The sequence below is a fragment of the Apteryx rowi genome, unplaced genomic scaffold (genome assembly GCF_003343035.1).
Source record: "Apteryx rowi isolate R43461 unplaced genomic scaffold, aptRow1 scaffold_51, whole genome shotgun sequence".
NCBI lineage: Eukaryota > Metazoa > Chordata > Aves > Apterygiformes > Apterygidae > Apteryx > Apteryx rowi.
This window is the reverse complement of record NW_020450772.1, coordinates 3264892-3280443: the sequence shown is the minus strand read 5'-3', so window position 1 is coordinate 3280443 and position 15552 is coordinate 3264892. Positions and strand designations below refer to the sequence as shown.

Below are 15552 nucleotides of genomic sequence, written 5' to 3'. Positions count from 1 at the left end.
AAATTATTTACTTCAGATAGATGGTTTCATTGTCTCCACATTGGATGTACTTTCTTGTGATCTCTTTTGCTTTCATTATATCAGTAAACAAAATTATTAAGGCATTTTGCTTTTATTCTTTGCATGTAAACATCTCCATGCCACTGTCTGTTCTGAACAAAAGCCCGAGCCCTTTTCTGGCCTAATGTCATGTTCTTCTTTTTGGGATTGCAGGTAGCAAACAGTGCTCTGAAACATAATGACGGTTTTCAGAAAGGTAAGTCATGTTCTTTGCTGTGATTTAGTGATTAGCCTGAGGCCCAAAGAGGAGAAAAGGATTGTAACAGGGTTCAGCTCGAAAAGAAAAGCAGCAATAACGCAGTATCAACAAAGTACCAAATAACATCCATCAAGTTGCAGAGATGTCCTGCCTAGTTTGGGCTAGCCTTGCCATGCTCATGCTGAGCTGATGACCTGTACCACAAGGGGTGGCACTGAAACTACACAGATTGCCAGTGGAGTCTCATTCAATTCAAAGCAGGGCTCTCTTAGCCTGTGACATTCTTCATAACCTTGTGCAATGTTTACAGATGCTTTACGTTACAGTTGTTTGGTTTTAAAATGTAAGCCCGTAAAGTATTTTAAGAGGAGAAAGAAAGAATTTTTCAGGAAAAAAAAAGAAACTTTGCCAGTAAATGCTATGGTGTGGGACAAAAGATGTGTATGACAAGACACTCCACTAGAAAGCTGGCTCCTCAGCAGGTGCAGTTCCATTGAAGCAGTGGAACTGAGCCAGTTTATATCCATCAAAGATCTGACCTACAGCTTTAATGAACTGTCATTCTAGCCATTACAATAAAACTTCTTGTTTGAACTTGAATTAGTGCCTGGAGCAAGAGAAGGTATTCTGAGGAGCTTGGACTCAGGGAGTATTACCAGCACAGTAGCAGAGGCCACACCAAGACTGCATGAAAATAGTGCTCATTCCTAGTAATGAGCAGCCACAGCTCACACCTTCCCTCCAGTGACGGCAGAGCAGTTCTGCCTGCTTGTTTGCTCTGTAGGCAGGATGTTGCCGGGGCGTTTGCCTTTCTGTCAGGAGAGGAGTTGGGCTAAATAAGGAATGCAGGTTTTGTTTCCTAAGAGAGATCGTGGATGCACTCATGTTTCCAAGTGATTTGAGTGATAGCAGAGAGAATATATACTTAAAACTACTGCAGTAGAGCCTTCAACATTTCCAGGGATTTTGTCTATCCATCTTTTTATTTTTCCCTGGTTATGTCTTTGTTTTCAAGTATCTTTTCTGTATGAATACTGTAGCTTATATGAGGCTGTCAAAGCACTTTATAAGCATTCACTATGCCCCTTGCAATCTCTGGGAGGTAGTGGAGCTGCATAACCACTGTCCTTTTTGTAAGTGTTGTGTCATTTCCTCTTGTAAAACAGCTGGGCTTGATGACATGTCCAAAGTCACATACCAGGTCAGCTGTGGAGCTGGAAATAAAACCCAGAGGTCCTGATACTATAATCATTAGATTGTACTGCTTGTGAGCAGTAAGAATTTGTCCAGTTAAAAACACTGCAGAAGAAATCAAAGTAATAAAAAACTAAAACCGAGAGATGTATGCCTGTGAGCTACATGGCATCAAGTATGTCACTCTACTTGACAGTTTTTCTTCTCTCCAGGGTGATCATGTGTGGCTGGAAACTCAGTCAAACAGTGAATTTAATGTCCCTATTGGGGCAGTTGTGAAGGACTCTGACTCAGGACGGATCTTGCTGGAGGATGACGAAGGCAAGGTGGGCTAAGCTATAACTTTCTGCAAAGGAAGAACATAACATGTAAAAGTACGGTAACAAAAGAATGGCCGTATTGTGTCAGGCACAAGCTCCATCTAGCCAAATGATCTGACTTTGATAATGGATGGTAGGATATACTTAAAGAAAGAATATAAAAATAAGGCAAGCATGGGGTGATACTTCCCTAGTGTATCTTCCCAGGTCCCACCAGTATGCAGATTTAGGTCTTTGTGAGATAGAGGTTGGATCCGCATAGCTAAAAGCAGGAAATGGACAAGCTGCAGCCCCCAAGATTGGTGGAGCTCTAGGTGAAATCATGATCCTGCTGAAGTCAGTTTGTCTGGGGTTTTGCCTCTACCTCTTGCATGTTGTGGCTGTGATGAATTGACACAGAACTGTACTCCAAACACTGCTAAACTTGGTGATGTCCAGAACCCACCTGCATGACTTCATCCAGGGCCTGTCAATCATCCTGTCATGGGGAGCAGCACATCTATTAATTCCTACAGCTCAGTCAGCTGTGACTTAGAGCATGCTGTTTTCAGTGTGGATTATAATCAAGCTCGTTCCAGTCTAACATGCTTTCTGCTTTGTTTGCTTCTGAGCCACAATATACCTCATCAAAACCACTGCCTTGCCTTTTTCAGGAGCACTGGATCACAGCGAGGAACATGCACATGGTGCGCCCAATGCATCCCTCCTCTGTCCAAGGGGTGGAAGACATGATCCGCCTCGGGGATCTCCATGAAGCAGGCATAGTGCACAACCTCCTCATCCGCCACCAGGAGCACAAAATCTATGTGAGTGTCAAGGTCACAGGGCACAGTACTGCCAGAAATGACCTCTACTACACATCCAGCCAGGTGAAATGACCAGCAGCCTGCAAGCCTCCTTTCATACATGGTGACATCTGCTTCCTTTATTGATTGAGGGTGCTAATGAGATTCAACATAGTTTTTGTCTTTGTTCATCCTAGTACTTTGGCTGCAAAGAAGAGAGCTGATAGTAGTCTCTGAAAGCACTGACATATGCATAGGGAGTGATCCCACTTACTTTCTCCTAGAGTGATCATTTCCACTGGTGACTGACAGCTAGATATCCAGTCCATGTTACAACTTAGTGCTGGAGGGTACGTGCTGCTATTACACACAGCTGTGATATGTTATCTGTCTAACTAGTAGACAGTGACATGATTTGGATTGTCCTCCAGTCAAAGTCAATGTTTACTTGATTTTGATTTAATAAAGTAGATCAAGAAGAAAGCTGGAGATTTTGGAAAGCCATCACAGATTTTCTGTGTGACTTTGAGCAACTTATTTAATTTCTTTATTCCTTAGTTCCTGCTTTGTAACATGATAGTAATATTCAGGTTTTTGCATTCTTTACCTCCCATGTGATATACACTGCAACCTCCATTGGAGAGGAGCTGCCCTTTACAATACAAATGTGGTGATGCCCTGTGTAATCAAGTACTGATTTTGATAGATGTTGCAGTTGTAACTACCAGGATGTGTGTAAAGACCTGTTACATTAGCGTCTAGCAGTCTACTCTTGTCTCATATGGAAGTTCTTGAATAATTTTATTGACTTGCATTTATGTTCCACAGCCCCCTTCATTCCAATAGTGCTTTTGTTTACAAATGTTACTAAATGACTGTATATGTAACACAACCATAACTTTGCCCAGTAGCCAAGTTCAGCTGCATCTATGCTGGAACACCAAAGCAGCTTAACATAACACTACAAAACATCTCATGATAATGACAAATTGAGCTTTTGCATGTTTTAGCTTGAGACGGTGAGAGGAGCTGTGATTTCACCAGGAGGTTGTGGTTAGTGTTTTACCTTTTGCAAAAACCTCCATGTCCTGACACACTTAATAACAATTCCTAGTGAGGAACCCAGCTCTTAGCCTTGCCTAAATGCTGCTATGGATCTCTCAGATTTCCATCCTGGCTCTGCTTAGCTTTACACCACCAGTGCCCTTGGTTGTATTCTTGTTTGCAGGTTTGCTGCCAGAGGTAACTCTCATACCTGTTTTCTAGACTTACACAGGGTCCATCTTGGTAGCAGTGAATCCATACCAGCTGCTGCCCCTCTACACAGTCGATCAGATCACGCTGTACTGTAACAAGAGGATTGGAGAGCTGCCACCTCATGTCTTCGCCATTGCAGACAACTGTTATTTCAACATGAGGAGGAATAAGAGAGACCAGTGCTGTGTGATCAGGTGACTGGACTCAGAGAGAACGAGTGGCAGAAACCAGCAAGTCTGGCATGTTTTTGGGACACTTCTGTGGACAAAGGAGACCTTCCACAGGGGAATGCACAGATAAGACTAGAGATAACAGGGGGGAAATGTTTTCTTCCTGCTACTTCATTTTCAGTTAAGGCTGCAAAAAGCAGAACATAAGCAAGGGATTTCCAAAGTCCATTGTTTTCCCCTGGACTCTTTGAACGTGGAGGTACATTCTGCACAGAGCCACTTCAATGTAGAAAATAAATAGAATATGAGCCTGAGTGATGTAGGGCAATCTTTTGGGACATGGTACTTATATTACATGTATTTTCTGGAAGTAGAGATCGCCTGCGTCTGAAGACGACAGAAACTTTCTTTATCCTAAAAAGATTTACCATGTATCCATTTTCTGTTAATCATCAATGTGAAGAATCAGATTGTTTCATTGCAATAATATCTGTTCATAGCTGAGGCAACTCAGAAGTAGTGAAAGTCTGGCAATGCATTAAAGAAAAAATGCAAGTGATTGCACTGGTACAGGAAATCTTCCATGGATTTGTTCATTTTTAATCAGTGGGAGAATTTAGTTCTCAGCCTAAATCTAATCTAAAAAATCTAAAAAATTACTTCACTTTTAGTAGATAAGATGGTGAAAGACTAAAATTCTCTAGTCCTTCATGAAAGACAGTCTGATCTGCCATTCATAGGGTAAATATAAGTGGGATATTTTTACCCTGGTTTGCCATTTTGCCACCCTCGCCAAAAAGAAGAAAGAAAACCTGTAATGTATCTTGTTTCTTACTGCAGTGGAGAATCTGGAGCTGGGAAGACTGAAAGCACAAAGCTAATACTGCAGTTTTTGACAGCTATCAGTGGCCAGCATTCCTGGATAGAGCAGCAAGTCCTAGAGGCCAACCCCATTCTGGAAGGTGGGTTATTTACCAAAAATGCCTGATTTACCACTCTTATTTCTGGACTTTTGTATCAGGATAAAAATTCAGGAACAGTCCCTAGATGCACTTTATTTTCTAACATCCCTGAAGCATCAGCAATGCAGAGTAGAAGTTCTTCAGACTTTTCTGCCACGTCCCCACAGGTCCACAGCAGCTCCCATGCTGCAGTAGGAGGTGCCACCACAGCACGTAACCCAGAACTGCAGGAGCACAAGAGTCCTTGGGAATGCAGAGCCCTTTTGGTAAAGCCCCATGGTTGGCATTTGCACCAGACAGTGGCAAAGTGACTGGCCAAGCAAGGATGTACTTGTGGGGGATCTCCCTGGCACATCCATCTTTCTCTGTAGAGGGATCAAGTGGGCTCCCAGCAAGTCCTTCTGAAGGTCCTCAGAGTTGCCTGGTTCTCTTGGCTGGCTAGATATAGGGCATAGGTGGGTCGTCTGGATATGTCTTTTAGGGCACAATTATCCAGATGCACAGGATGCATGCCACTCTCTTCAGGAGGCAGTCTGAGACCAGATATTCTCAGTGCACTGTTAGTTGGAGGACAACATATAAAATATCAGCAGAAAAAAAACAAGGGCATCAAAAATAGACTTGATGTTCATTAACTACAATAATCCTTACCCATCAGCTTTTGGAAATGCCAAGACAATTCGAAATGACAATTCAAGCCGCTTTGGGAAATACATTGATATCCACTTCAACCAAAATGGTGTGATAGAAGGAGCCCGAATAGAACAGTTTCTTCTGGAGAAGTCCCGGGTTTGCTGGCAGGTAAAGGCACATGCGGAAGTCCATTCTGCTCCAGTGTTACGAACCTGTATTCACAAGTCTGTCCATTGGCCTCTTTCTTTCTTTCTAGGCTCCAGAGGAGAGGAACTATCACATCTTCTACTGCATGCTCATGGGGATGAATATGGAGCAGAAAAAGATGTTGAATCTGGGCACTGCTTCAGAGTACACTTATCTCACTATGGTAACAGACTCTGCTTTCTTCTCTGTTATCTATCTGCCATTTGCTTGTCCCAGCAAGCAAGTCCAATGAATAGGAACTACAGATAGGTAGTTACCAAAAATGAATTGTCCCTTCCTTAGAGCACCGGAAGCAGTAACACCAAAAGGGCTGTGAGCCTCAGTTTCGGATACTTATGTGTCTGTCAGTGGGAGGCAGCTTGTGGCAGTTCAAAGCTTTCTATCAAAGTCAGCCTTAAGAAAGATCAAGGGCATCTTGAAGCAGGTGGTAAATATCCCCCACATTCACAAGCACTCAGATTTTAGATGAATTCAAGTGATCTCACAACAGGGAGAATACTAATCAGGTATATTTGCCTCAGGGGAAGACGAATAAGCAAATGCAAAATGATCATAGTAGAAACAGTGTCTTAGTCCTTATATCTGATAAATTTGATATACATAATGCAGGAAGGTGGCATTCAATCTAATCTCCAGCAGCTGATGTAAATGTCCCGGTCTGGGTTTATGTTGCTGTAGTGGCAGGAGTGGGATGTGTTTATAGGTGAGATTTTTGTTCAGGTCAGCTGTCAGCAAAAGTAGCTGTTCTCCATGCTGTAAACAGAAACATCTAGGAATGCTTCCCTTCTGTAATCATCACACCCTGTCGCTGGTGATAACAGGGATAGAAAAGACTTTTCCCCATCTCCATTAGGGTTGGAAATAGCTTGTATTAGGAGCAGCATCCAAGGATCTGCTGTGCAGGCTTTGCTGAAGGTTTTCCTGATTCTGCCTTTGGATGCTTCCGTCTGTCTTCTACTCGATCGTAATTTTCTGATTCGCTTTTTACCATTGTCCCAATCCTACTTGCTTTGATTTGGGATTAGAGATCTGAATTATCCATTGACAAGGCAGAGAGAGGAGAACTGAGGAAAAAGACATGACTTTGTAAGTGTAGGTAGACATGTGAAAGTTCCCTATCCTTCCACACTCCAGAGCAGCCTTCTCCTCTGCTTTTCCTTTTGGTTTCCCCAGTATTCAGCCCAGCGTCAGAAAAATGCATTGTATAGCCCCTTGCTAATGGGTTCTTCTGGGGAGTAGAGTTGAGGGAAGAAATAGCCATGGGAAGAGCAAAAAGAGAGTCTAAATAAGCTTGTATCTTGGGTCTTGTAGTGGGTGGCTCACAGGGCATCCATGCTGTGTACAAGGGTTTGTCAGCCTGCAGGTCCTTCCTCTGCTGTATCGGCACAGGGAGGGTTTTCCTTACCTGTGGGTGTGATGTTGCACAGGGTGATTGCACATCCTGTGATGGCAGGAATGACGCGAAGGAGTATGCCCACATCCGCTCCGCTATGAAGATCCTCATGTTCTCCGATTCTGAGCACTGGGACATCAGCAAACTGCTGGCGGCTATTCTGCACCTGGGGAACGTGGAGTTTGAAGGTAGACTTGGCATCATCTGTGCCTGGCCTTTCCTCAGACTTGATGTTAAAAGCCTAGAGGTGCTGCCTGCTTCCTTTGTACAAGACTGGGTTGTGCTTGGCTGCCCTGTATAAATGGGTGGGTGGACAGGGCTGGAAGGGCAGGCAGATAAGCACCATGCAATTCTGATTTGTAACTTCACTGGCTGCTATTTTGAAAGACACCACCTTATTCTTTTGTCTTGCTGTCAGGTTTCCAGGGTTATAAAGAGGCCCTTATCACACAAACTGAAACATTAGATAATATAATGCCATGTTAACATTTGCTGATGGTAGTGCTACGCAAGCTGGAGGACAGAGGAGCAGCTGAGTCATGCGTGCAGTGGAGATGATAGCAGTCATTCTCCTGGCTGGGTTTGATGAGCACACACCTAGCACAAATGCACTTCTGTTATGGCACAGGCACAGTCTGATACACCCACCAGAAGCTCTGACATTTTAGAAAGGGACTCTTTCTCCCTTTGTGATACAGGGGATCCAATACACTGATGCCAGTTGGGTTCTGTAAAAGTGGCTGCTAAAATGTGGGATTTCCTTTATGCAGGAAAGAATTTTTATGCTTTCATTTTCTAAATTTCCCACAAGCTAGATACTAGGAAAAAATTGTTTTCAGAAACACATTTTCTGAAGTCAGATACCACTTCCCCAGACTCCCAGTAGCTGCAGTTTTTAAGTAACATGCTTATGAGTTTTGCTGCTGTTCTTAGCCTCCAGGGTTGCCATATTTCTGAGGCCAGGGCAAGAAGCCTGATGTTCTCAGTTTGTGAGGGCTCTGTACATCCCGGGATCCCTGGGTGAAATCAGAACCCTCCTTAGTAAAATCCTCAAATCTGGGAGTTTTTTCAGGAAACTTCTGACTCACCACATTCACAGAGCTACAGGGTTACAGAAATATGGCTGCAATAACAGCATAGCCTCCCACCAGAGCAGAAATGATTCACCCTGAGATTGGCTGTTTCCTCCTTCTAGCGGCAGTGTATGATAACTTGGACTGCTCTGCTGTGATGGACTCACCACACTTTTCGATTGCAACCAAATTGCTTGAGGTAACAGACTCTCATCTTCTTCTAGTTCTCTTCTTCACCCTCGCTCCCTGATCACATTGACAAGAATGTCTCTGTGGAGCATTTGTTTATGTATGGATGCACATGGAAAGGGCATGTCCCTTTCTTCCTGCTGATACTCAAGTGTTGCTGTTGCAGATGTCCCTCTGAGCTAGGAGATCTTTCTGGGAGAACAGGCCTCCCTTGAATCCTGCTGGACAAGCTGTTTGTCTCCACTGTCTGCACAGCCCTCTTCCTGAGACAGGCTTTCTTTGCTGGGTCTCCTGAATCCATCACACCTAGAATGACCAAGTTGCCATGACTCTTCCTCCAGGTAGACTCCAGTGAACTCCAGAACAGCCTTACAAACCTCTCCATCATTATCCGAGGAGAAAGCGTGTCCAGGCCTCTGAGCATAGTTCAAGCTGCGGATGGGAGGGATGCCTTTGTGAAGGTACTGGTGCTTATATCTCCTCTGTTTAAAGATTGGACATGCTTTCAGAGCCATCTCTCTTAATGGTTCAAGCGTCTGATGTGGCAAACATTCACCCATAGTGCTCTGGTCTCTGTCAGTCTTCAGGCATAGTTTGACTCCACTGTGGCAGCATGATAGCAAGCAGTAGGATATGTCGAAGACTGTAATGATGGGCTCTCACTTCCTCTTAATTTTTCCTCAGGGTATATATGGAAGGATTTTCCTGTGGATAGTGAATAAGATCAACTCAGCTATTTTCAACCCAGCTTCTCAGAACCCTAAAAATACACGGCAGTCCATTGGGCTGTTGGACATTTTTGGATTTGAAAACTTTGACAACAACAGGTAGGAGGCTCCAGATTCATTTCTGCTGAGGAGCTGAAAAGCAGCTGATGTAAAGGGAAAGAATGAAAGAACAGACAGATGAGTGTTCTTTCATTATCATCCTGATTCTCAGAGAAGTGGTGAAATTTCCATCCCTGAATTTTCCCAATGACAATCTTGCATGGATACCATTTTGTTCAGCCTTGGTCACACTTCCCTCTCCTCCCCCAGCCTTCATTATAGTGCAGCCATTGCACAGGTCTATTCCAAAACCTGAAGAATTTGCTTCGAAGTGATGGCTATGCAGCTGCTGAAGGGGAGGCAGCCCTTATGTGAGTGGATACAGTATGTTCCCATGTCCCTGTACCTAACTTTCCTGTTCCATAGCATTTTTACAATGTTTCCTGGGATATGTTTTGTACACAGTACAAAGGAGGCTGTGGTGTGTTTCCCATTTCAGCTCATGCTTTCATCTTGCTCAGTGTTCTCCTGCCCCTTTCTCTGCACTGCTTCATTTTCCTACTGTTAAGGACATACTTGCAAAATACCTGGCTGGTATACCATTGTCCCACTGCTGCCTCTCCCACTGCTGGTTTCTGTCCCAAGGCACCATTTCTGTTTGCCCTTCTCCACTGGAGCAGCAATTCTCTCAGTGGACTGGTACCATATCATCAGCCAGCACTCCACAAACCAACAGCACATGCTCTGCAGTCTGTGAACTTGGTAACCACAGTAGAGAAGYTTCCTCCATGATGTGGCACAGAAAACGTGAGCAGTATTGCAGCTAGGCATGCTAATGTCAGTGGAATATGTGATAAATGACTGTGCCAAATAATATTATTATTACTGCTTTTGCTGTGTTTCCTTCCACCTTTGTCATCCCTCCTTGACATGTGACCTAAAATGTTCCACTTTTTTCATTCTCTTTCTAATTCTTCATGGAGATCTTTTTCCAATCCATTTCAACCTGTGCATCTAGCTTGCTATCAGCAAGATAATATCCACCACTGACTTTTGGAACTGTTCAAACTCATCTTCTATCCATCATGTTTTTTTCTATTACTTGGTATCGTTCCCAAAGGCTGCAACCCAAATGGAGCCTCACTGTGGTAAGCGCTGAACAAGCACACACAGCATGCCCCAGCAATTACCAAATAGTTAAGCTCAGGGGCAGCATTCAGGACTAATTGACAAAAGAAGTGTTAGTGCCAGTGCAGGTAAGAATGGTCACACACTCATATAGTCATTTATAGTATTTTCGCAGTCAGATGTTCCCCATTATCTCTAGAGTTTCTTGAAACATATATAGCATCTTTCCCTGCTTACCCAGCAACACTCTGTCATCAGCTGGCTCATTTCTGGTCATGATAATCATAGCAGAAGACCAGTTGTGTCCCTTATGCAGTTAGGGTTGACAACGTGCAGTGGTGGTGATCATTAACACTGTAGAATATAGCAGTAGTGTATCTGTATATGCATTTAGTACAGAGATTAAACAAATACCATAGAGCAGTGCAGCACTTGCCAGGGTACAGACATGACCATGTGTCCCCATCTTGTCCCTGCACAGCTTTGAACAGCTCTGCATTAACATTGCCAATGAACACCTTCAGCAGTTCTTCGTGCACCATGTCTTCAAGCTGGAGCAAGAGGAATACCTTGCAGAGCACATTGCCTGGAATAACATTGATTTCACTGATAATCACCAGGCTCTGGAAATCATTGCACTCAAGCCCATGAACATCATCTCCCTCATTGATGAAGAGAGCAAGTTCCCAAAGGTGAGTACCTGATCCCACCAGTAATGCTGGCTTTGCACACAGAAAAGTGTAAAGGAGGCTTTCAGAGACATTCTGAGAGGCAGAGTCTTCTCTCCACAGATGTCCCTTTTAAATTAGCTCACTATATAGGTGCTTCATTCTCTGCCAGCGGGTGCTCTTCCTGGTACCTTGCTGTCAAAATTCTTTGGTTGTTCCAGCCAGAAAAGGAAAGAGCCCTGATCATTTACAGTGGCTTTTCAGGAAATATTTGGATGTACACATTGTCTGAGTATTGTTCTGCTGTTGGTCTGGGCTGTAGCTTGCTCTTTCTTCTCCTGGGTGACAGACTCACTTGAGTATTGCCAGCATTGTGAAGAAATGCTATTTTGCAAAGGCCAGGTATCTCAAACAGGACACCAGAGATTAAAGTAGCATCTGATCTCAAACATCCCTGCAGAGGGTTTTTATACTCTCCAGAGCATGGTGAGGCTAAGCAGGATTGGTTGGTACAGGGGTCAAATGGCAACATGGGCTTGTCCAGAAGAGCGAGCCCTTGCCTCAGCTCATTTGTAGCCCTCAGGCAGCAATTTGAGAGGGGCATGCACAGAGAGAGAGCTTCTCCTTTTCTTCCCTAAGAGGAGGGTGGTCCCCACTGTGCTTGTGAGCTCCAAAGGTCTGGGAAATTCTTACCACACCTGGTGATGTTAGTAATGTTATGGGGGCTTGCATATGGCCCTGAAATACCAGGCCTTACCCTCTGGTGCTCTGTTCTGTCTGGGTGCTTGAGAGAATGGTCTTTGTAAAAGGGAAGACATTTCTAGCACCACCTTCCTCCAGACCTACTGCACAAATGAGAGGCAGAATTTAAACCTTTGTTGTCTGTGAGCACCACTTCTATTTGTTCACAGAGTCTGGGCCAGTGCTGTCAGGGGGAATCTACTTTACTGTCCTTTTCTGCCTGTGTTTATTCCTAGGGCACAGATGCCACCATGCTCGTCAAAATCAATTCCCTGCATGGCAAAAGTAACGTCTACATCCCACCTAAGAGTGTCCATGACACCAAGTTTGGCATCAACCACTTTGCTGGGGTTGTCTTTTATCAGTCAAAAGGTGAGACTGTCTCTGCTGGATTTGGAGGGTGGAGATAAGGGCATGGCTTGCCTTGGATGTGTGGCACTCAGGGTAGTGTTGATCTCTGGCTTCTCAGTATGAGAGTACGTAACCTCTAGATTTGCTTAGCTGAAGTCAGGAGGTCAGGAGGATTACTTTAAACTAATCTGCAGGTTACTGTAAATAAAGTGGATTTTAGATAGACAGAGTTGGCCTAAAGCCAGCAGGCTGCAGAGATAACAAGCTGATTTTGTTTCCATCCTATAGATTTCCTGGAGAAAAACCGGGACACATTGAGTGCTAATGTAATGCAAGTGGTCCATTCCTCCAAAAACCAATTCCTGAGGCAGATTTTCCAGGTGGAAACAACCCCACCTACTCTCGGCCATGGGACCATCCGGCGTCTTGGAGGTGACCAGTCCTACAAGGTTGGCTTATTGGCAGTAGGTTGCAAAAACAACCAATCTCTCATCCCTTCCATAAGGCTCTGTCTGCTCTTGGCCTCTTTTTTTTGCACTGTCTCTGCAAATCGTTCTCTGTTTCATTCAACTCATTTCTGCAAGGCAGTCTGCAAGAGCAGCCAGTGCCTGGCATTCGTGCTGTAGACAAGCATAATGTCAGCCTGTCTCCTGGGTAGCAAAAGCTAGAAGAGACTGTGTCCCCGGACATCTCTGTGGCCACGCCGGCAACCTCTCACAAAAGCATGAGTTGTGCTACTTCCCCACACATTGCCAGCAAACAGATGGGTTTTCTTTGTGTCTGCCTGGGCATCCATACCCTACAGTGGGGAGGGGTGTAAACGAGTAGGAGGAAATTGCAGTCCAGAGGGTTCGTCTGAACAGAGCAAGGAACCAACCGGAGGCCCCTCTGCAAAGCCAATACTTGTCCAGAAGCCAGCAGCTAACTGCTGCCCTACTGCATGTGTAGCCAGCCTGCTGTGGCCATAACACAAAGCGGTCTGGCACGGCAACTGGCAGGAGGGTCCTGGCCTGTCTCTTCTTGCAGAGGGGTGACAGGCTGGCACACAGGAGCAAATAGCTCCACTGTCACAGAAGAGCCACGCTGCCTCCTGCTCCCAGTGACACCTGTAGACAGTCTCCCTGCCCTGCATACTGCTGCAACTTCAGCTCTTCCTTCTGGCCCAGAGGCTTTGTGAAAAAGTTCATGATTGCTAATTACTGCAGAAACATCTGTGTCTGGTGGTGTAGGGAGCCTCGTCCTGTATCCAGTGAAAAAGCGATTGTAAAGTGCAGCAGTCTGGGAAGAGCATGAGCAGAGTTCAAGTTCTCTGCCCTGCTGCAGCTTTCACTATCTTGATTGCTGAGCATTTAACTACGCAGTGTCAGCACTGTATGAAGGCATCTTTGCTTTTAATGCTTATATCTCTGAGTTTCCCTCTCAGAGCATAGAGCAAACAGTCAGCTTGCTATAATACCTTTTACCTGCCTACTCTCCTGGCTCTGTTTTCTGATCCTGTTCTTTCTTCCTCAGTCTTTATCCCAGTTTGGCTGGTCTAGAACACCTGGCCATGGACAGGTAAATAACCTAGGGGAGAAGAAAGTCAGAAAAGGAACAAGCAGCAAAAGAGAATGGGCTTAGCATCTCTTAAATGCTATGAATACCTTGAGATTAAATATCAGGTCTATCTACATTGCTGTAATGTTTTAATGATTTTTGTCTCTTTAAAGAAGATTGTGTTATTGGAAAAAGCCTTTCCTTAGGAGGACATTTAGAAAGTACAGTAGTATGTCAAGAAAGGAATTACTAAATGAGGGTTGCTACCCGTTTCAAAATGCACAGACGTCAGCTGAAAGACCCGTATTAATTTCAAATAGGTCAGGCCCTTGTTGGGAAGTCTATAGAGAAGAGCAGTGGATGAAGTGCTGGAAAGAGCTTTGCTGTTCTGAGGTCTCACAGTTGCTCTCCTCAGTCACCAGGGGAGAAAACTGACCACCACCCCAGGCAACAAGTTTAACACTGGCGTATCTAAAGGTGGTCTGTGAGACCACGAGGGCATGGGCTCCAGCCCTCTGTGGCCATCCCACTGATACACTGGTACAGCAGAAAGGCCTCTGAGATCTGGGAGTGCAAATTGCTTTAACTCTCATACAGCTTAAATATGTATTTGATATTATAACTACTTCAAACAGATGCTTGCTAGCACTAAGATGTATTAGAGCTGTTACGAGACATTCCCAGGAACAGTTTTCCAACAGCACAAGTGTTTTGTCGCTGGAGGGCAGCATTGCTCTGTAGCTAAAGCAGAAGGTGGCAACTTGAGTGTTAAAAATGGCACTTTAAACCTAAGGACCAGCAAAGTGAGGTCCCATGAGGACTGTGAGACAGGGCAGCCACCGGACTTTAAATGGTTTATTTATTTCAAAAAAACCCCTTTATATCTACCTGTATAGTGCTGCAGTTATTACCTCCAAGCTTATAAGTAGCCCATTTGAAAAAGACCAGGGGAGCCCTTCCTGTTACTAGGAACATGCACTGTTGTCACTATAATTTAATGTGCCCTAAAACCATACTGGGAGGTAGAATTGAAGGCCTATTGCAATGATCTGTGTGAAAAAGACAGAGGCGGAAGTGTGCTTTCAGGGAAGCTGGGGAAATCCAGAGTGAACTGCAGCAATTGCAGTCCCTCTGGGGTTACACTATTGCAGCTGGGAGCAAAATTCAGCCTGGGAGCTGTGAGACATAGAGCACTACATCTACAGCTTTATACAGAGTAGCTCGTAGCTTATCCTCCAGTAAATGTTTGCCTTTTCACTACTTATTGTATAATAATGGGCAAGAAGACCAGTCATCCTAATCATTAAGGACTGAGCTGTCTGGATCCTTAGCAGTCCCAGTTAGTCATGAGCTACAAGCAAAATGTCTGGCCTGGAGGTTATTACTGCCTTGGGAGCAGCTGTTTCTCACCAAGCTTGCAGGCACACACCCATGAATAACAGCTTGGCACCCAGACTCTACACTAAACACAGCCTTGTTTGGAAAAGACAAGGCTTTATGGGCTCCTGTGGGTGGATTTTCTTTCACCATGGCTCCCTCCTACTGCTAGAATTAGTGCCCCAGGTAGGTCAAGGAGCTCATGAGGTTATTTGCAAGAATAACCTCAAATTAATAAGATACAGATGGCAGATTTAGGTCCCATGCAGGTAAGTAGCTTTTTTTGACATGGTACAAAAATACAAAAATGTATTAACTTGCCCTCCGACAGTGAATGATGTAGCAGTCAGCACCTGCTTATTCTTCCCAGGGTTTGGATAACACCAAACGACTCTCTACTCTGGGGGGACAGTTCAAGAAATCCTTGGAGAAGCTGATGAAAATCCTTGGTCAGTGTCAGCCATACTTTATCCGCTGCATCAAACCAAATGACTTCAAGAAACCACTGGTAATGCTTTAACAATATGAGGTCTTGTCTTCAG

At 44.4% G+C, this 15552-nt stretch overlaps 1 protein-coding gene across 1 annotated transcript in view; it reads left to right on the top strand.

The window, feature by feature from the left end:
* Positions 1-238: 238 nt before the first annotated feature.
* Positions 239-15552, top strand: part of MYO7B (myosin VIIB) — a 47954-nt gene continuing 32640 nt past the window's right edge. Inside the window, exons 1-15 of the mRNA XM_026080039.1 lie at positions 239-256; positions 1666-1779; positions 2427-2579; positions 3825-4009; positions 4826-4947; positions 5606-5748; positions 5837-5950; positions 7215-7368; positions 8376-8452; positions 8784-8903; positions 9127-9269; positions 10819-11029; positions 11983-12118; positions 12386-12546; positions 15381-15518. Of these exons, the coding sequence (XP_025935824.1) occupies positions 239-256; positions 1666-1779; positions 2427-2579; positions 3825-4009; positions 4826-4947; positions 5606-5748; positions 5837-5950; positions 7215-7368; positions 8376-8452; positions 8784-8903; positions 9127-9269; positions 10819-11029; positions 11983-12118; positions 12386-12546; positions 15381-15518 (1989 nt within the window). The remainder of the gene's footprint in view (positions 257-1665; positions 1780-2426; positions 2580-3824; positions 4010-4825; positions 4948-5605; positions 5749-5836; positions 5951-7214; positions 7369-8375; positions 8453-8783; positions 8904-9126; positions 9270-10818; positions 11030-11982; positions 12119-12385; positions 12547-15380; positions 15519-15552) is intronic.